At 43.4% G+C, this 20,721-nt stretch overlaps 1 protein-coding gene across 1 annotated transcript in view; it reads left to right on the forward strand.

Annotated features, from left to right (window-relative positions):
• Cog6 (component of oligomeric golgi complex 6) overlaps positions 1 to 9,686 on the forward strand; it is a 34,488-nt gene extending 24,802 nt beyond the window's left edge. The window contains exons 16-19 of the mRNA XM_021158642.3: positions 1,969 to 2,076; positions 2,872 to 2,925; positions 5,281 to 5,360; positions 8,614 to 9,686. Of these exons, the coding sequence (XP_021014301.1) occupies positions 1,969 to 2,076; positions 2,872 to 2,925; positions 5,281 to 5,360; positions 8,614 to 8,761 (390 nt within the window). The 3' untranslated portion in view covers positions 8,762 to 9,686. The remainder of the gene's footprint in view (positions 1 to 1,968; positions 2,077 to 2,871; positions 2,926 to 5,280; positions 5,361 to 8,613) is intronic.
• The last annotated feature ends 11,035 nt before the right edge of the window (positions 9,687 to 20,721 follow it).

Consider the following 20,721-nt stretch of genomic DNA (forward strand, 5'->3'; position numbering starts at 1 on the left):
AAGGCCCCGAATGTTCTATTATAAAAAGCACGAACACTTTAGTAGTGAATATAGTAAGTTTGATTTGTTGGTTTGTGTTTTTCTGAGAAGTAGCTTTCATATATGTAAATTTTCTGATTTCTAACTCTTTTAAAAATACTTGAGGAGGATCAATAATAATAACATGTTAATAATGTTGGAGTTTGTTGTACAAAGGCACAGTTGTGAACTAGTGTCTCCCATTCACCTACTTGTACACTCATTTCCTTTGGAATGTACATTGGCAGCTCTAAATTCTGGTGTGTGACACTTAAGGTTTTGGAGAGGATCCAGTTTTTAATAGCTTTTAGCTTAGCACACAAATAATGGGCTTCAGGATAGCATCTGCATGAGTGCATGTGTGCTTGTTCACTGCCCTCTCCTGCTGCCTGCTGCTTCACCCTCAGTCCCCTCATGCTTATCTGTGTCATCTATTCCTCACGACCTTGTCCTCCTGTCTCATGGTCACTTTGGCCTTCTTGACCTACACTGAGGCAGGAGATGTTTTGCATATTTGTTTCTAAGTCAACCCCAAATCTCTGCCACTCGTCTCAGATCTATTTTCTTAAAATGTTCATTATTTTGCATTACCAGCAGTTACATGCCTGTCTTCAGTTCTGTTCATTTTCTGCATGGCACATAGTTCCGTATCTGTTAGATGGAGTTTGTCCAGAGTCTGTATGCTCCCCACCACATATGATGTGTACGCTGGACTCTGCACACATACTTCTAGAGACATACAGGGGTAAAGCTAGACTGTGGCTCATGGGATCCTCCAGCTAGTTTGTGTTGTTGGGTTGAGGCTCCAGATCCCACCCATCACCTCACTCATCTCCCGCTGTCACCTAGCTTTCCCCAGCACTGCTGCTAAGATCAGGGAAGTCTGAGCCCCCTTGGAATAACAGGGTCTGTCCACCTAGATGCCTGTAAGGATTTTTCTTTGGGTTCAGATACTTCTCCAGAACATATTAAGTATTTCTTTTTTCCAATTGTTCCCATCATAAACATTTGAGAGCCATTTCAGTTCAAAGATTCAAACTTTTTACTCTATCTGACTGTCTACCTGTCTGTCTGTCTGTCTATCTGTCATCAATCTGTGTGTTACTCTCTTACACTCTGGAGATCCTATCTTTGTTTCATTTTATATCATGGGTCTCTTCTCCAGTTTACTGTGAGCCTCTTTGTCTCGTTTCTTTGATATTTTCTGTCTTTTTCTTTTTCAGTTCACTACTGACTTGGCTGTCAGCACTGTATTCTTTTGCACTTTCATTAAAAGCTTACATTTGAACGAATTATTTTTCTTAGGTTTCAGGAAATCCAGGAAGTAAGGACCCTTAATTATACTTCCTTGGGTATTTACATGAAAAAGAAGAACATGGGAGGCTTCTTGGTAGGAGGAAGGCTGGTGCTGGAGTGGCTTGAACTAGGCAGGCTTTGACATAGCACAGAGATGGGAGCTGGCGGTGCTCTGTGTAGTTGGCAGATTGTAAAATTGGGGATGCTTCGTGGTGTATAAGGGGGGGAGGGGAGGCTGGCAAGTGGGAAGAGCAGCTTCCTTTTATTGGGGTGCTTTCCTGCAGGTGCCTCATTTCTCAGCTGCAGCACCGATTCTCACCAAGGTTCTTCAGAGATTGGGCTGTCCAGGGAAGGGAGGGAGGCTCAGGAGGTAGCCTTCGAGCCCTCGTTCTCCCTGAGTAATTTATATCACATGGTTGTGACGACGTCTGAGTTCTGAAACAGCTGAGAGAACAGGCACCCATATATTTCCTAGCTAGTGGCCAGCCCTGGAACCAGTTACAACTGGTTAGTTGTAACTAAGGGAAGCAGCAGCTGTCTCGGACAGACGGAGGCTGCCTGTCAGGTCCATGATGGCCGCCCGCCGGCCCAGTGTGCTCTGCTCTTACTGATAGTTCTCTTCTAAAGTGCTTCTTCTGCTGTGCTTTATCATAGATTGAAGCCCATCTGGACACTCTTATCAATGAGCAAGCCTCTTATGTTTTAACTAGAGTTGGCTTGAGCTATATCTACAACACTATACAGCAACATAGACCTGATCAGGTGCGTACCACTTGGCCTGGCAAAGGGGCAGCCGGGGTGGTTTCTGGAGATGACTCTAGATTTAATCGTGGCCCTGCTACGGATTAGCTGTCTTCTGTGTTCATGTCCTGCACTGAGACAGGCTAAGTACAGTGACTGTCAGGGATAGGAGAACACCTGAGAATGAGAATAATTCTTGGTGAAATGTAATGAGAATATTTAGGAATTAGTGTCACAAGATGTGGAGACAGAGAAACTAGTGTTACAAAGTATATACAATGTTCATACTGATGGATTTTTAAAGTCTCATTTTCAACCAAATGAATGTATGGATTGCTAGACAAGTAATATTATCCTCCATCTAACTTAGCATATCAGTAAAGAAAAATGTTCTGAACTGAAATAATCTTACAGAACAGAACCCCAATACTAATAGGCCCTGGGGTGATGGGAAATCCTAATACAAAGTAGCCATCCTGCCTTAAAAATTAAGCAAAGAATTAGCAGCTTTTGTTCTCGAATTTTTCTGAAATGGATTGACAGTGCAACACTTCTTCACTGTTCTCTGCTCGCTTAGAGGGTAGCAGCCTCCACAGCTGGCCGCAGCCTCCAAGTGCTTGTCACTTTCCTTTCCTTGCTCCGAGTACATCTCAAGGGTGGTGGTGTTTCCGTTGTTGATGCCTTGCGCCTTTGCTCCTCAATCACGGCCCTACTCTTACTGTAGTTTCGAGAAGCCGATTTTCTTTGGAAATAACTATGTGATTTTTCTGAACTTGGGCAATCTTCTAATGAACCGTTTTTATAACTTTCTTATAGGGTTCTTTAGCCAATATGCCCAACCTAGATGCTGTGGCGCTGAAGGCTGCAATGGTAAGTGTGTAACAAGACATTTCAAGTGGGATTTCCTTAGGCAGGGCTGTCCATGGCTTACTGTGTGGTGAGAATGTCCTAGGTAACAGCTTTGCTCTCTTGACGTTCAGTTGGAGCCCAGTCACAGCTCCTGAGTGTGTGCTCCTTTTATGAGTTCTCCCAGGGTTTATCGTGTACTGGAATCTTCTATCAGGCCTCAGTCACATCACCAGCACAGTTTAGAATGTCTTTATTTTCCGAGTTTGGTTCCTATTGTGGCAGAGAAGCAGGCGTGGCGACAGATGTGAAGCACAGACTTTGTTACTGCCGTGGCTCCTGCTCTAAGCCTGTGCTTTTCCCTGAGGTGATAAGTAGGATTTCAGTGTGTGTGTTATTCCTCTGCAGGAGATTCATGAAACCTTCAGGTTATGGTTTTCAAGTGAACAGCTCCAGTTGGAGCAGTAGTAGGATGCTTGCCTGGCATGCATGCAGTTCTGTGTTCCATCCCTAGCACTACCCATGCACACACACACACATTCACATGCACACTCAGACACAGTTACACACATGAACACACACATACACAAACTCACAAATGCATACACTCATGTACATTCACACAGGTATACACATACTCAGGCACATTCACACTGATAAACATATCCACACTCATGCATACACTCCTGCACTTACACATACACTGATGGTCTCAGGTAAGTACAAATAAACAATCATACACATCAATATACACTAATGCACATTCAAACTCATACATTCAGTCAGTGACACACCTATACATTCATGCACACTTCCAAACACACGCACCCATCCGTATACTAACACACACATGCACAGTCTCGAGCACACACACAAGAGTTTATTCCTTCCTTTTAGGATGAGCACCACTTTGGGCAGCATGCTTTTCTGACGTAAGCTTGTTCTAGGCATATGCCATAGATGTTCGTGTATGTTGTGGGCATGACTTGTAAGTCATGTAGCCCTGCACTCATTAGTGAAATTCTGCGTTTCACGGTGCACAGTTGCTATAACTCCTTAGTTCCATTCACCCAGGAAGTCAGCTTCCAGAGCCTGGAGGCTCGCCTGCTGCAGTTGCCATCTGTCCTGAGAACAGTTCTGATACCAGAGACGCCCTCTATATTTCTCTCTCAGTTTCTTTTCCTGATAGAATCAAGTTAATGAAGAAAGGGTTTGTTTTAGCTCACAGTTAAAAGGGACTGCTTACTTTGATGGGGCTTTGAAACAGCTGGCCACATGCAGTCCATAGTCAGAAGAGAGCAGTGCGAATACATATTCGTCCCCACCCTATGAAATGGCATTGCCCTGATTCAGTGTGGGTCTTCTCACAGTTGACCCAGGTAAGATTCCTAGCAGGCATGCCCACAGCCCAGCCTAACTTACATAGTCCTCACTGAGACTCCTGCCCAGGGGACTCAAGGCCCTGCCAAGCAGACAGTTGACATTAACCATCACAGCTATATTCCAGGACTGAAAGTAGCTAAAAGGCTTATGCTAACAACTCTGCAGAAGAAACGGGAGGACTGGCAGTGCTGCTGTTGCAGAGCCCTAAGTGAAACGCATAGGGTACATTATAGCATGGTAAAAAAAAAAAAAACTCCACATAGAAAAAACAATCATCGTATATAGTAAAGTAAAAACTGTACTAGAAACTGGAATTTCAGAGAAAAATTCATGTTTAAAAATTGTGATGACAACGAGTAGATTTAGGATTTACTTAAGAAGACCTAACTAACTTTCTTGGAAAGATATTTATAAGGTTCAGGGATGGTGCAGTCAGTAACGTGCTTGCCACCCAAGTCTGCGAGCCCGAGCTCAGTCCCTAGCACCCACTTACAACGCCAGATGTGGCGGTGCATGCCTGTAATCCCAAGTGCTGGCAAGAGGAGGGACTCGCTCAGGGAGCTGTGGGGTCCACTGGCCAGCCTGGTCCACTTGGCAAGGTCTAGGCTACTAGAGACTCTGTCTTGGCGGGGAAAAAAAGAGGTGAGTGGTACCTGGAGAATAGCACCCAAAGTTGTCCTCTGTCCTCTGTACACACACACACACACACACACACACACAGGCCTCCACAAACATGTTAACACAGAAACATGCACACATAAAATGAAAGTTGTATGTTAGCTTACACTCTCTCTTTATTCTACCAACCTTTTTAAACCCTGGTGCATGTGTGTTTAATATTGGCGGTTTAGGGTGTTAACTAACATGTTTTAAGAACTGCTCTTACATATCCTTAGACAGCTTTGCTGGGGACCTTCTGAGGTTTTAACGCTCCCCAGGAGCAGGTGTTTGTAGCTCCGTAGCCTTCCTTACATCTCTTGTCCGCTCTCCTCTCAGGCTCAGTTTGACCGCTACCTCTCGGCCCCAGACCACCTCCTGATGCCACAGCTGAATTCCCTTCTCAGTGCCACAGTGAAGTAAGTGTCTGCTCCCAGGATAGGGGAAATGCATACACCTTTAAATATCAGATAATCTTCTTAAAAATACATTATTTTAAGACTGAGATATTTGCCTTTGAAGAACTATAGTCTTTAGTAGTTTACCCGCCTTACTACCCCAAAGAATTAACCTTAGCCATACTTACTCCTTGCCTATATTTCCCTTCAACCTCTCTCATTAATATGAAATCTTACTTTGCTAATGATTTTAAATTGCTCTGACTACAATTGAAGTCAAATAGACATGACACCAAATCCCTATATATTGTAAGCAAGTCAAGGCAGCGTTGATAATTTGAACCATGTCCTACATATTTTGCAGTGTAGATGACTATCTTGTGGTTTACTTTGAATCTGGTTTTCTGTAGATTTAAAGCTATTAAATATTGTACATGTCTCCTTAATTTAGAGTGGGGATACAGTGGTAAACTCATCTGAAGTTGAAATTCAGTTAATGGATAGCTCGGGACATAGCACACATGGATCCATACCAGCATGGCGACAGGGCACAGCCTGAGCTGCCTGGTGTAAGAGAGTACAGTAGGAAGAAGACAAGGAGGTTGGAGCTTCAGCAGGGAGGTGGCAGGGAGGTGGGGCTGCAGCAGGGAGGTGGCAGGAAGGCGGGGCTCTAGCAGGGAGTCCCTCTGTGTGCACAGTGCTCCACTAGAACTTGTTTGTCCCAAGTTTTATCTTTCAACAGAGAGTTTGATTGGACATTTGGTCTTGAAGGGAACTACTAAGCAGATATACTTATACGGTACCAAGAAGTATAGAACATAGGGAGAGAAATAGAAAGATGAATGGTTTTAAAGATGAATTAACCTTAGGTTTCTTTTCCCTTTGGATAAATTGGAAAGATGTTGCTCTCTTTGCTGCTAGACGCAGTGATCACCTTGAGCATCATAGTAACCTGACTTAGGACTCTGCCAGTAGTAGAATAGATTCTGTGAGGAATTTAAACAGGGAAGCATGTGTTTCCAAATGAACATGCAGGGGTGTATATATGATTTAAGAGCTCTTTTAGTTTTAGGTTCAGATTTTTTTTACATTTATTAAAAGTAAAAGCATGGGGGCTGGAGAGATGGCTCAGCTGGTTAAGAACACTGACTGCTCTTCCAGAGGTCCTGAGTTCAAATCCCTGCAACCACATGGTGGCTCACAACCATCTGTAATGAGATCCAATGCCCTCTTCTGGTGTGTCTGAAGAAAGCTAAAGTGTACTCACATACATAAAAATAAATAAATATATCTTTTTAAAAAAAAGGTAAAAGCATGGGCTTAGTGAAATAATTGGTTTTTGTTTTGTGGGGGTTATTTTCTTTATTTTGGTTTGAAGGAAGTGGGCTGTGTTTTTCTTGGAGTCTAGCAACTATATTCATTATCTGTATAAACAAATAACCTGTATAAACAAAACTAAACAAGTTCTTAATTAAGTAAAGGAAAAGAAACATGATAGAATAACTTCTGGAAACTTATCTGCAGAAAAGCAACTATAGCCTGGACAGTGCTCAGGAGCCCCCAGGAAGTAGGTTAAAGATGGGTTGCTGGAGCCCTGAGCTCACACTAAGTACCATGCTAATCTTGAACTCAGCTCACTGACTTCCTAACAGAACTCACTGCTTTGAAGGATGACTGGGACTGTCGTACATGAAGACATGAGTCCATCCAGAATTGTAGGAACACCCCAGAACTACTTAGGTACAGGAAAACGTGAACCCAAAAGAGAAAAATGATCCGTTAATAGAAACGGACCCACAGCTGATGTGTGTAACATGAGCAGATATTTACAGCGAGCATTGGAAACGTGTCTGTGGACTAAAGGAAAGCATCAACACACCGAGAGAATAAGGAAGTTACAAAGACTGCTGCACTTATACCTGAAAAGTACAGTATCTAAAGTACAACATCCATCCCTCCTGAGGGACCAGGCAGGGCTTATTAATGCGAGAACTTTCTCCAGATGCCATGCGAGATGTGGATCAGCATGCTTAACAGTAAGAAAGCCTGGACAGAGAAGTTGCACAGGGCACCCCAGTGTCCTCAGATCACCAAAAGCTTGATCACTATCATAAGATACCTTATTACCATAAGAGAAGCATCTTAGGGCAGCCAGAGGGAAGAGCAGTACTTATAGGAGATGACTTTGGGTTGGAGACACTACAAGTAGAAGACAGTGTTGTCTTTAGCAAGTTCATGAACCGTGTGGTCCTCGGGGCTCAATGGTAGAGAATTTTCCGAGGGTCTGGGCAAACCCTGGCTTCAACTCCTAGCCCCAGTAAAAGCAAACTGTATTGTCTGCATAGCCCTTCATTGTTGAAGTCTTTCTCCTGGTGTGCATTTGATTGCACCCTAGGAAAGCTCACTCTCAGTGGTCTCAGAACCTGCATGTGGAGAGAAGCTATTTTTAGGAACAGTAGGTTTGTGGTGATGCTGAGGGTTGTTAGGCAACGAGAATCCTAAGTACTGAGTAACAAGCTCCCTGATTCTAGAAGCAAGCAATTCATTTGGTAGCTCAGTGCTTTAAATAACTGTTTCAAATACAACCAGTTTACATGAGCATGGTTTAATAAGAATGGTTTCTCTGTGTACTTCCTTAGTGATCTGTACTAAGAGTTTTGAAATTTTGACATTTGTAACTGGGTAAACAATTTCTTAGTGTTGAGCATTTTGAAGGACATGAGAAGTTGGTAGAAACGTGAAGATGACCCACCCTTAGTTCACTCGCTTTTCTCATGGCAAATTAGCTCCGTGGTTCTTCTATTTGCTCTGTGACTTACAGTGTGGATCATTTATAAAGTACTCTCTAACGTTCTCATGTGTTGGGGAGTTTGTAAGCCTTGGAGAACAGCCTGGTCTTTTGGGTTTTACTTACAAGGCCCCACAAGAGAAACTGGTTCAAGAGATGAACATTTACTTGACTCTACTCTTTGGAGATTAAATGTATTTTTCTTCTCTCATGTTTTTTTAGCTTGTTTCACCAGATGTAAGCCCATTCTAAGTGCAGGCACATCTATATGTGAGGCACTGTTCTGTTCCTGATGGCCAAGCAGTGGGTAAAATGCAGCCCCTGGCTCAGGAGGGTGCATGTGATGACGGAGACTTTAATAAACAGTAAACACTGCCCACTAGTAGGAACTGGGCAGCATGGGGCTGAAGCACGATATCATCCAGATGTGTGTGCTTACGGTTACTGGGCTTCTGTTATATTCTGGTTTTGTTTGCTTATCCATAGGGAGCAGATTATAAAGCAGTCTACAGAGCTCGTCTGCAGAGCCTACGGGGAAGTGCATGCAGCCGTGATGAATCCAGACAACGCATACAAAGATCCAGAGAGCATCCTTCATAGGTCACCTGAGCAGGTGAAGACACTGCTCTCTTGATGATGTCGATGGCGTTTGCAGATAATTGCTGCCTGGCAATAACACCAAGGGTGGTTAGGGTTTTTAATCTATGAGTCTTTACTTTGAAGATTGAGAATTAATAGTTTTCCTAGTATGAGGTTGTAGGTCAATTTCTTTCATTCTCAGCTAACATGGAGGTAAATCAATATTGACTTGAATCTGTAGGGAGCAATGTTCTCTTGCCCATTAGCTGCCTCTGCATAGCGGCATAAAGGTCCCCTTGATTTGGAATTACAGACAGAGGCATAAAGTCAGCTGGAAGGTTTCGGGATTAAGTCGGATGACTTGTAAGTTAGTTCTGTGTAACGTCTAAACCACAGCTTTATTGGTAATGAGCGTCCGCTCATGGAAGATCCCGCTGCTTTCCTCTAATGATAGCTTCTTGAACCTAGCCCATGTTTCTGATCCCAAAATAGGTGTTGATGGGGTTGATGGGGAGAGAAACATTCAGGCTGTTGTCCCTTCCTGCTTACTTTCATGCCTGGTGCAGGCTTGTATGTATTTAAATAGACACTTAGCTGAAAGGTTGGAAGAGAGGGAAAGACCCTTCAGCAGGCTTCCTGTGCAGACAGCTTCAGCCTGTTCCAGGATGGGCAATCGCCATACATTGTGCACTCAGTCTGTTTCCTCCAACCCCACCCTAAAAACTCTGTCTTGCACTCAGAGCAAAAGCAACTATGCTATCCACTGTGGTATCAACCTGCCAGGTTGGTCTGTTCAATGAATTTATATGGTGTATTTATCAAAACAGCATAATACAAGGCAGGAACTTGCATTGTACATAATTTATTTCTACTGTGAAAAAGAGATTGATGCACTTAGCACTTTGTTTGCTAAGAGAAATAAATATTTTTTCTTGTTATCTGGTTTTCTTAATATATATTAAACTATTTCTGGAGCAGCAGTCTTTGTAGTATTTTTATTTGCAAGTGCATTTTGGAAAGAATACTGATAGAAAGGAAGTACAACAGAGGAAACAGATCCCGCTGGGATGTGGTGCGGTAGTAGCTGAGAAGCTGTAACCACGGGTTATAAAAGCCAACATCAGAACAGCACTTAGGCCTACTGAGGGCCAAGCTTTATATTTTTGGATTGTATTGACTTGCATAAATATAACCTAATTAAAGATGCCTTGATTCATGAGAATGAATACATGTCATGTGTGCAGAACTAGAGATTCAAGGTGGCAGTACTCCCCAGTAGCCACATCATGGAATCCCTGTGAAAATCCCATATGCCTCTTCTTTTCTTTCAGAAGTGGACTGTCAATAGCCAAAACATCTCAATTTTCAAACCAAACACAGTGCAGCAGTACTCAGTGTAATATATTGCCACCTAAATGGGCCTACATAGGCTCTGTTCATCTCACTATAGGGTTACATTCTAATAATGCCAGACTAAGAGGACAGTGCCCAGTGGAAATGCGTTCCATCGACCTAACCATGAACTGCAGAGGTTAACACACTGCATGAGTGTTAGAGCATCAGTGGGATGTGCTGGCTATTCTGAGCTGGCTTGGCTTTCTGCTGCTGTCAACGCTGAGAGGTGCATTATGTCAGAAGCCCAGGAGGAACATCAAATTCCAAATGGGAGGTATGAGCTTTACTGAGTGGGCATCACTATCATAAGGCAGTGAATTAGAAGTGTTACCTACTACACACCAGGACTGTGGTTGAAATGGAATTTAGAGTTCAGATGTAAACCTGTATATCTAGACACAGTTAATGTTTAAAAAGCAAATAAGGCTGCCAGAACTCTTCAGTAGATCATTTCACAAGTGGCTAGAGCGACTATAAACCCACCACATCTCAGACTATATTGAAAAATGAACCAAAGTGGATGGAAAACTGAAATATAAGAGCCAAAACTATAAAGAAAGAACCTAGTATAATAGTATAAACCTTTGTGGTCTCACATTTAACAAGAGCCCACTCACTCCCTCCCCCTACACATACACTTTTTATTAAGAATTTCTTTTCAATGACCCCCAATTGAAAGGGGATGGATTTCATCAAACATTTTTAAAAGTGTGTTTTAAGGGCAAGGCTTGTGAAAGTTAAGCCAGAGAAAACACAGTGTAGAGGGGAGGTTAGCACTCAGCCTTAAGCTGATGAACTATTCGTCTTTGAGGGGAAGACAGAGGCAGTTTTCTTTTAACAGTGTGACCTCTAGTATTTTTACCACACTCAAGGGCAGATCCCATACCCAAGATTAGCTAGCCAGCTCAGCACAACACAAGGGATTTGAGACAGAAAATATGAAGTTGGGTCGGTGAGGAGGTAGATCTACAAGGAATTGGGAGAGGGTAATAAATAGTCGACTTCATTCTATGAAGTTGTCAATGGATAAACAAAATGTAAATAAGAAAATGAAAAGCAAGCCAGGCATGGTGGTACATACCTTTAATGCCTGCACTCAGGGTTCTCTGAGTTGGAGGCTAGCCTTTTCTACATAGCAAGGTCCAGGACAGCCAAGGCTGCACAGAGAAGCCCTGTTTTGGGAGGGGAGGGAGGAAGAAAGAAAGGAAGACAGGAGAAAACCCTTTGCAGACCATGCATTTGATGAAGGCCTGTGGTGCTGACTGTGAGTCTTCAGTGTATAACATACAACTCCAGTAGAGTTGAGTTGTTACATGTGCAGTCAGCCTAAGCATTTCCCTAAAGAAAGAAGATACAGGGGGAGGAGAAGAAGGAGGGAGAAGAAAGAAGAAGAGGAGGAGGAGGAGAGGGGAGGGGGAGGAAGAGGAGGAGGAAGAAGAAGAAGCAGAAAGAGAGAAAGAAAGAAAGAAAGAAAGAAAGAAAGAAAGAAAGAAAGAAAGAAAGAAAGAAAGAAAGAAAGAAAGAAAGAAAGAGAAAGAAAGAAAGGAAGGAAGGAAGGAAGGAAGAAAAGAAAGGAAAGGAAAGGAAGAAAGGAAGGAAGAAAGAAAGAATCACTACTAACAGGATCATGAAAAGAAGGCCAGGAACTGGCTAACAAGCTGTTATTTAGTCTTTAGGGAAATGCAAGTTGAAGCCTCAGTGAGACGCCACTTCTCCCACACCAGGCTAATGATAACATTCACAGTGTCTAGAGGGAAGTGAGTTAGTGTGGAAGTGAAGACACTGAAATGTCATTCATGGTCATGAGAGTGGAAAACAACTTGATGGCTTTTAAAAAAAATTAAGTGGGATCGCCATAGGACTGAGCCAGTCAATATGCCAAGAAAACTAGAGCACCACACCTGCACACAACTTTCATAGGAAGATAAGGCAGCCTCTATAATGGCCCTAAGTAGATGGAACCCGAAAGTTCACCAAACACTGCCATTCACCCATTTACAAATGGAGTGAGCTGCTCATATGTGCTATGGTGTGGGTGAGTATTGATGGAAAGGAGCCAACACAGAATGCTACATCTAGCTTGACTTGTGAGTATGAAGTGTGCAGGAGGGGCCCGGGTGGAGATGCTCATACACTGGCAGCTTGCAGGGGCTGAGGGACAAGGTGGTGGGAGCTGACCGCTGATGGGTACCTCTTGGGGAAGATAAAATTATTCTGGGATTAGTGGTGATGGCACCACAGTACTGAATATACCATCAAACCACTGCACTTTACTCTTAAAAGTTACCATTTGGTAAACTTAAATTTTTGATACATTTTATTTAAAAAAAAAAAGTTGCAGAAAGTGAACCCGTAACATGCCAGTTTGCACATCTCAAATTCAAATATTGATGACGTACTTGATTTTGAAAGGTAGAAACACTACCACCTGGCGACCTATTTTGAAAGCAGAAGGTAAGACTTTTTTTTTTCCTGAAAACTGTCAGTAGGCGTGGTATGTATTATCCAGGTTGGGAATATTTATCTATCTGGAGTTTTATCTTCTCTCTATGATATACGTTGAACTTTTGAATAGAGTGTGCAGTCAGTGCTACTGAGTCCTGGCAGTAGGCTATTTTTCTCGTGTGTGGGAGTGGTGCCTGTGTGTAGAAGCCTTCCAAAGCCAGAGGTGCATGCCAGGTGTCTTCCTCTCTTGCCCTCCACTTTATATTTTCACGGAGTCTCTCACAGCTTGGAGCACACTAGTACAGCTTAGCCAACTGGCCAGCAAGGCCGGGGCCCTCCTGACTCCTCCAGCACTAAGACTGCAGACACAAGCCACTCAACCTGGCTTTTACAGGGATGATGGGAGACCCAAATTCAATTCCGCATGCTTGCTTCACAAACTCTTTTAGCAACTAAGCCATCTCCCTAAGCCATCTTTTAAGTTAGATATGTTGTTTAGATTTTATAGCCAGACATATATATATATGGTCATTTTGGGGTCATAATTATATTTAAGGATGATTATCAGTTACGATTATGAAAAGACTGTTTTGCTTAAATTACTTTAGAAAATAGTGCTATAATATAGATCCAAATATAAAATTGACATGTTAGCTAAGAATGTAACAGTTGCATTAATAACAAATAACATGCCAGTCTATCCAATCCAGCTAACATTAATTCTAATAAATATTGAAAATGAAACATTTTGCACTAAAAATACATAAAAACACATCATAATACTAAGCTTATATACATAAGCTGAACTGGAAGAAATTCCAGATAGGGGCAAAAGTATTCCTATGAAGCATTTGCTTGCTCCAAGGGATATATAATTTTCTGGCAAAGAGTTTGGGATTTTTACATCTAAAAACAGTAAAGTCTGAGCCAGTCTAAGCTTTTCAAAAATGTTATATTTATGCAAAGGTTACAGCTTTGCCACCAGGAAAGTAATTTAATTATATACTAGTATGAATCATGTATTTATGTATTGTGAGTTTTTTTTTCTGATAATCAAAATCATAGCATATTAATATTTCCTAATTGAGGTAGTTTTACTGTATTCCAAACAGTTTTCAATAACTCTTTCCTTACAGGTTAAGTAAAACATTGTGGTTTTTCTCTCTGTGCTATGTATGGATCTCATGGGTTTATAGTACATTATCAGAGCTTGTGCTGCTCTGCAATGAGAAGGAGTGAGTTCATGCATGTTGAGTGTAGCCATGCAGATGCCTTTCTGACTCACCGTGCTTCCTCTGGTTTGAGTTTCCTGCATATACATTTATATTGTTTTGCCCTCTACTACTTATTCAGACTATAAAGCTTTCTTTCTTTTTAAAAGAAATGTGTGTGTGTGTGTGTGTGTGTGTGAGTATGAATACACTGTAGCTCTCTTCAGACACACCAGAAGAGGGCATCAGATCTCATTACAGATGGCAGTGAGCCATATGGTTGCTAGGGATTGAACTCAGGACCTCTGGAAGAGCAGCCAGTACTTTTAACAGCTGAGCCATCTCACTAGCTTTATTTCTTTTTGTGTCCTGTTTGGTAAATTCAAGGTGTTTCAAGGTGTGGCTCTGCTCATCCAAACTTAGGGCTGTGATGCTCTGCCCAGCATCCCTCCAGCATCCCTTTACCTTGTGATGACAGTCTGTAGCCTCTGTTTTAGTTTGCCACTTCAAAGAAGAAACTTACTAAATGTTTATTTTCTCTGTTGTCTTTTATTGTTTTATTCACTTTTGCTCTGTCTTCATTTTTTCCTTCTTTCTACTTTGTATTTTACTTGGTCTTTTTTTTTTTCACCTTGTCCAATGGTCCTAAAGGGATATTTTCATTTATATACATAACCATTTAACATGTTAATCTTTACTTCCATCTATGCTTTCTTGTATGCATACATCTTTATATGTTATGTCCTCCTTATCCTTTTTGTCTCGTTTACTTTTAAATTTTTAAAAACTGTTTTTGAATTAAAATAGAATTATTTTACTTGCCCCCCCTCCACTTTTCCCCTACCCCACCTTCACAGCTGCCCTCCCCCAAGCCCCTTCCACGTCCTCCACACTCTCAAGCTGGTAGCCTCTTTTTGCTTCCTATTGTTGTGTGTTTGTGTGCACAAACCTATAAAAACATAGCCCACTGAGTTGGTTTTTGTTGTTTGTGTGTATCTGGGCTCAAGACTGGCCACTGCATTGAATGATCACTAAGGTGGCTCTTCCTGGGGAGGGGCTAACTCTAGGTCTCCCTGAACTCACGAGTTTCCTGTAGCTCTTTGTCTAGGGTAGGGAACTCCCCCTGCCTTCACACTAGCATGTCCACTAAGATTGCCATTGTTCTGGTCTTGCTCATGCCGCCATTTATAGCAGGGGCTTCCTGGTATTCTGGCTCTTACAATCTTTCCACCCCATCCTCTGAGATGATCCCTGAGCCATAGATGTGCGAGCTGTGATGCGGGAACTGTGGTGCAGACATATCCTTGATGCAGGAGCTGTGGTGCAGATGTATCTGGGATGCAGGAGCTGTGGCGCAGATGTATACCTTTGGGGCTGGGCTCCCTGTCATTGGTCGATCTCACTTCAAACATTTTCTAATTTCCATCGTGATCTCTTAATGTTTCCTGGATTAATTGCATGTATTTTACAAACATAAATATTTCTGTCATTTTATATTTCTTTGCATCAAAAATACATCCTGTATTCCAATCCTTTGCATTTTTATGCATACTTGTTCTGACATACAATAATTATAGTAAACTGTCTTTAGTATGAAGAAATGAAGTCTCTTGTGTAGTTACTGTGTAAAGCATTCTACATGTTAAGATAAGAACTTCATTCATGCCGTTGGCAATCATCTGTATCCTTTGTGATGTTTGATCTGTGAGCTAATAAGCCTTTGCAGCAATCATGAATTTTTGTTTTCAGTCGGTTCGTTGTTTGCTTTATGTATTTTCATGTACTTCTCCATGTTTGAGTTAGACTTATTTCTCTGAGGTGTGATCCACTTGGAAATATGCTGTTTGCATTTTTGCCATTAACGTTTTTTAACAAGGAAGCATGGCGAAGACATGTCCTCCTTACAAAGGATGGGCAATGAAGATAATTTCCTTGTCTTGCCCCCACTGTGTCTCCTCTCTCATTGCCTCAGCCCTCAGCTATTAGACAGGTGCCAATGAAGCCAGTCTCTCTGTGAACTACTGGCTGCGGTGCCAGCCGCTAGGATCCACTGGTGCATCAGGCCACACCCTCACAGCACGCTGAGGTTCCAGCCATATTGGGTCTCTCTTCTTTCTGTCCGTAATCAGGTGACTTGGAATCTGCTGGCTCTGACTGGATTTTAGCACATGACTTTCATCTGTAAAAAAGATCCTGGAATCTTACACACTGGAGATGAGCTAGCCTTCCATTTTACAGCTGGAGTCCTGCCTCATGTAAGAAGGTGCTATACACCACATTGCTTTCCAGCCCCCAGGTTTTTTGAGATAAAATGAGAATCCGGTTATAACTAGATGCACCAGTTTCCCTCTAAGAGTTTTCTCTTTGTTTCTATCGCCTTAACAAGTAGGGAAGCACTTTTCTCGTGTGGTGGATATCTTGCTTATTTTAAAACTATCTCTAATCCTGAGCCTAAGCTTAGTGTAAAACTAAGTTTGATTCATACCCAGTAGCCTGAGAAACTTTCATAGAACTTGGGTGGTTAGCAGAGGAATGAGCAGAACCCAAACTTCACAGCTCACTGCTGTGTGCAGATAGTTACCAAGTATGCCGAAGGAGTCACGTTCTGCTGAGCTATCAGCCAGGTACCAACGCCACCGAGGCTCAAATACCAAGTTACTGCTACCAGGATTTAGCAGCCAATCCTTGCCTCACTGACCAGAGGGGGGCGCCTAGGATCCCTGATAGCTGTTGGCAGCCGGGCTGAGATGAAGCAGCTGCTGCCAGGCTAAACTCTGGCTGGGCTACACACCTCTGCCCTCCTTGCCCATCTCCTTGTCCCAGGCCTGGTGCTTGATCTGTGGGGTCACTTTCCCAGCTGAGTCACAACGACACAGCTGACATCACACTCACCTTCCTATGCCTCCAGCAACAACACCCCCACCCCTTCTCTAGCCTGGCAGCCTGGAAGGAAAGGAGTGCCAACGTATTTTCTAACATTTCAGGACCTCCATTCAGAGGCTTCTGGGGTGTTCTGGCACTCAAGAAAAGCCAGAGCAGGAACCCAGTTAGATCCTTCCAAAGGACTGCAGCATCCAGCCCATCCTGGCCTGCACCAGAAAATCTGGGGGAACAAGAGGACTCTTTGTAATTCATACATTCCATCATCGATGGGCCCAAATCAGGTTCTGTCAACTCCCACACCACCCCGTTTTCCCCTGCTCCAAAACCAGAACCATTAAATAGCTCAACAGACTTTTATTCAGAACTGAGGCTTTGTTAGCACCAAGGATTTGATCCAAGATTCTCTCTTTCTGTGGGAACTTGCATAGGCACCTCTTCCCCATGTGCCACAGCAAAAGCAGATGGCCGTCTTGGAGCGGGTCAGAAGTCTGGGACTTGGACAGGTTCAGAGCTCTATTTGCCAGGTTGAATTGCTTGTAATTAAAATGCTTCCCCTCCTCCTCGTCCTCGTCCTCGTCCTCGTCCTGGTCGTCGTCGTCGTCGTCGTCCTCCTCCTCCTCCTCCTCCTCCTCCTCCTCCTCCTCCTCCTCCACTCTCCTGAACTTATCCTAGGAATCAACAGCGTTGATTCATGCATAGAAACAGATCTGGCCCAGAAGCGAACGCTACCACTAACGTCAGGGACATCCAGTAGAGATGTCAAGAAAGTCAGTGGGCCTGTAGTGAGCAAGTAACCTTCCTCTTGGGCTCCATGTTTCCTGCTTTTCAAGGCCATGGACCACAGTCAGGGTTCTGTGCCATGAGTTGAAGCTGGCGTATGCACCCTCTTGTTTCTCGCCTTTTTGACTGTTCTCTTTCCATCCCCTTGCCTAAGCCATGCCTACAATCAACATTCTACGTGTTTTGAGTCTTGTTAGTAACACTTCATGACATCAGTTAAGATTTATCTGCTTTCTAGTGGGGGGTGGGAAATACCTCATTAGTCTCGACACTTTAGTGGGTGAGGGCTCAGAGACACAAGCTGGCTTTGCTCCTTCCCGACTGCCTTGTGCTAATTGTCAGACTGCTCTCCAGTTGGAGAACTCACAAGGTGAGGCCTGGCCACGCGCATGCGCATCTTGAGGCAGTATGAATGGCTGGAGTCCCATCAGGAATCTTGTATTTCAAAGCCTTCCAAAAGAAGCAAGCAACAGAGCTTTTCCTATTTGGGGAGCTCCTTGTAAGAGCGATGGCACTCTCTCTGGTTGAGTATGAAATGATCTGCGAAGGGGTCATACTGGGACCCTGGGCTGCGCCCAAGCAAAACCTGAGTCCTGTGCAGGGAGGGAGGCAGTCGCTTGCATGAGTCACTTTACAGAGTGCAAGCATAGTTCTGCTGGAAGAGCCAGGCTCTGATCCTTAGATTTCCCTAGTTCCAGTTCCAGTTCTGAGTTCTGTCACCATCAGTGCCACAGCCAGTTTGCCATAGCAGGCTGGAGTGGCCATGTCTGGGCGAACTGTGGAAATAACAGAGATAGAACACGGGTCCCCTGAACAACACTAAGGTTCCCCAAATGAAGATGAGATCCGGATTTCACACACCGCCCGACTGAGAGGAGCCAGGGTCTCTTGCCACCTCGGTGCCACCAGGGTGACACTGGCAGACACTCTTAGACCCCTCCTGCTCACAGCCATTTGGTGTACGTCTTCCTGCACTTTCACACTTGTGCCTGCCTTCTTCACACTCGGGGACAATGAGATTTAGTAACCCATTTTAATGAGGTAATTATATTTTAGCTCTATTATGTACAATTATACCCGCCCTGAGTTGTTTCAGCCAGAACATGTGGGTGTTGACCTGTCAGTCGGTTTTGCTGCCCCACTGGGCCCAGTGTCTGGTCACACACTCATGCTGATGGCTCTGCTAGGGGTTTGGTGCCAATACAGGGCAGGGACACATGTAATTTCCTGTCCTGCCCAGAGGAACTCCTGATTGCTATGTGGGTGGCCTACATCTTCCTCATCTGTTTTCTGAGCTAGCAAGATTACTTATCCAGAGCCCCCAGGTAGTCCTCACGTTTGCAGGGGCTGGAAAAACAGGCCTGGCTAACCACCAGGGAGCATATAGTCTTTATTTCTTAGCTCTCCGTGGTTTGCTAGCAGGGACTGGGGCTTACTGGGCGGGGATGCAAGCCCTGAACTGCCATAGAGTTGCCGCCATCATGAAAACTCAACACAGTCGCTCAATAAACACCCGAAGTGTACTTTCTCAAGGTTAGCCCCTGGAACCACAGTGTCATGTCCTGGCTCAGAGTTCCGCTCAAATGTCCCGGCCTGGTCTGAAAGCTGCAGTCTTTGCTCTTAAGCATCGTTCAAGTACTTGGTTCATCATATCTCTTCAGAAAACAAGCATCCCTCTTCCACCTTCAGCCCTTTGGCCCCAACTGAGGGGGGCAAAGAATTTATGAACCATTCAATCTAGCACCTCGAGTCAAAGAACCACCCAGCTGGTGAGGACCTGTCTCCTGCCTGCTCCCAAGGCCTGCCTTTACTCTACACACCTTCCATTTTGGATTGCCAGTTGGGCCCTTGGTATCTATGATGGCTTGTTCTCATACCAGCCCACAAGGCAGACACAGGTCTTGGCAGGAACCAGGAGGGTTGGAAGGCTGGAAGGACGGCCCAGCAGCAGCAGCAGCAGCAGCAGCAGTAGCAGCAGCAGCACCGCAGAGATCAAAGCCTTGTCTATGCATCTCATACTCTTTCTTTCCTCTCTATCCTCCATCCACCTCAATGCCAGGAGAGAGAAAAAGGGAACAAGCCTGTTTCTAAAGCCATCAGAGGGGTGCAAGTCACTTGCTGCTTCCTAGGAGTCTTGGACTAAGATGGAAACAGTATGTGCTTTCCAAATTAACTTCCTGGCAGCTTGGGGAGAGGACCTCAAATGATTTAAGTTTCCCTCACAGTGGGCTCATCAAACACAGGAAATTCAGAAAATTGTCTGTTCCTGAAGCCTCTGATACACAAAGGGAAATAAAATTTATTCTTTTTTTTTTCATTTCCCCATTGAAGTTGGTTCTGAAAACGTACCATCCTTACTGGTTTATATTTTGTTCCCTTGACTGTGGTGAATTCAATACTAATATGCATGATAAAATCACTTATTTTGAGGCAATGCTAGTCTCTGCACATCATTATGAAATTAATGTTATTGTATTGAGATAATTTCTAGGGAGGGGGTTGAAAACTCATTATTAGTGAGATATTCTGATGATGTAGCTCGAGGCGATGACATCAAAACATTAGCCCTCAGACATGGGGGTAAGCATGGTGTTCTCATGGCCCGAGAGATATGGATATTATAAATTTCTTGATATTACTGTTTGCTTTCTTGCTTTATACCTCGTAGGGTCTCGATATTACTGGCACAGACTTAAACATTTCTCACACAAGGAAACCTGAAAGCTGTCAGTGTGTGCAGTCACATAAATAGGTATCTGGTGTGGCCAGTGTGCAGGCTCAGAGCTACTCCCCAGTGTACAAGTCAGAGGTGCTGAATTGTAGAAGCAGCTCTGGGACACTGTTTCTTTTATTATTTTCAAGGTTAAGCGAGGGCATGCCAGTGGTAGAATTCTCATCAACCAGCTTTAGGTTCCTGTCCTCAAAAAGACATCTTAGTCATGGCTTTCAAAGTTTTCCACATTCTCTATTGTTTCCAAAACTGCATGTAATTTTATGAAGCCTTCCCTTTGCTGGTGGAAAGATGTTTCTATAAACTGCCAGGCCATTTGTTTCTGTTGTTCAGAACAGAATATCAGATACTCATTAAACTGTGGGGGTTGGGGGGAGAGAGTTATATTTAGATTTGATATAATTTATATAATGCCCCAAAGATATGATCAGTGAGGCGATAATATGAAATTTCTTTTCACTTCTGTGTATTTTTATACAATGTAGCAGGTGTTCTTGTTTATAATTATCTAGTATGGAGGAAGATTTTTAATAGTTTTTTTTTAATATTGAGATAGTTTTTTAAAAGTTA

The sequence above is a fragment of the Mus caroli genome, unplaced genomic scaffold (assembly GCF_978045245.1).
Source record: "Mus caroli unplaced genomic scaffold, Mus_caroli_1 scaffold_3, whole genome shotgun sequence".
Classification (NCBI taxonomy): Eukaryota; Metazoa; Chordata; class Mammalia; order Rodentia; family Muridae; genus Mus; species Mus caroli.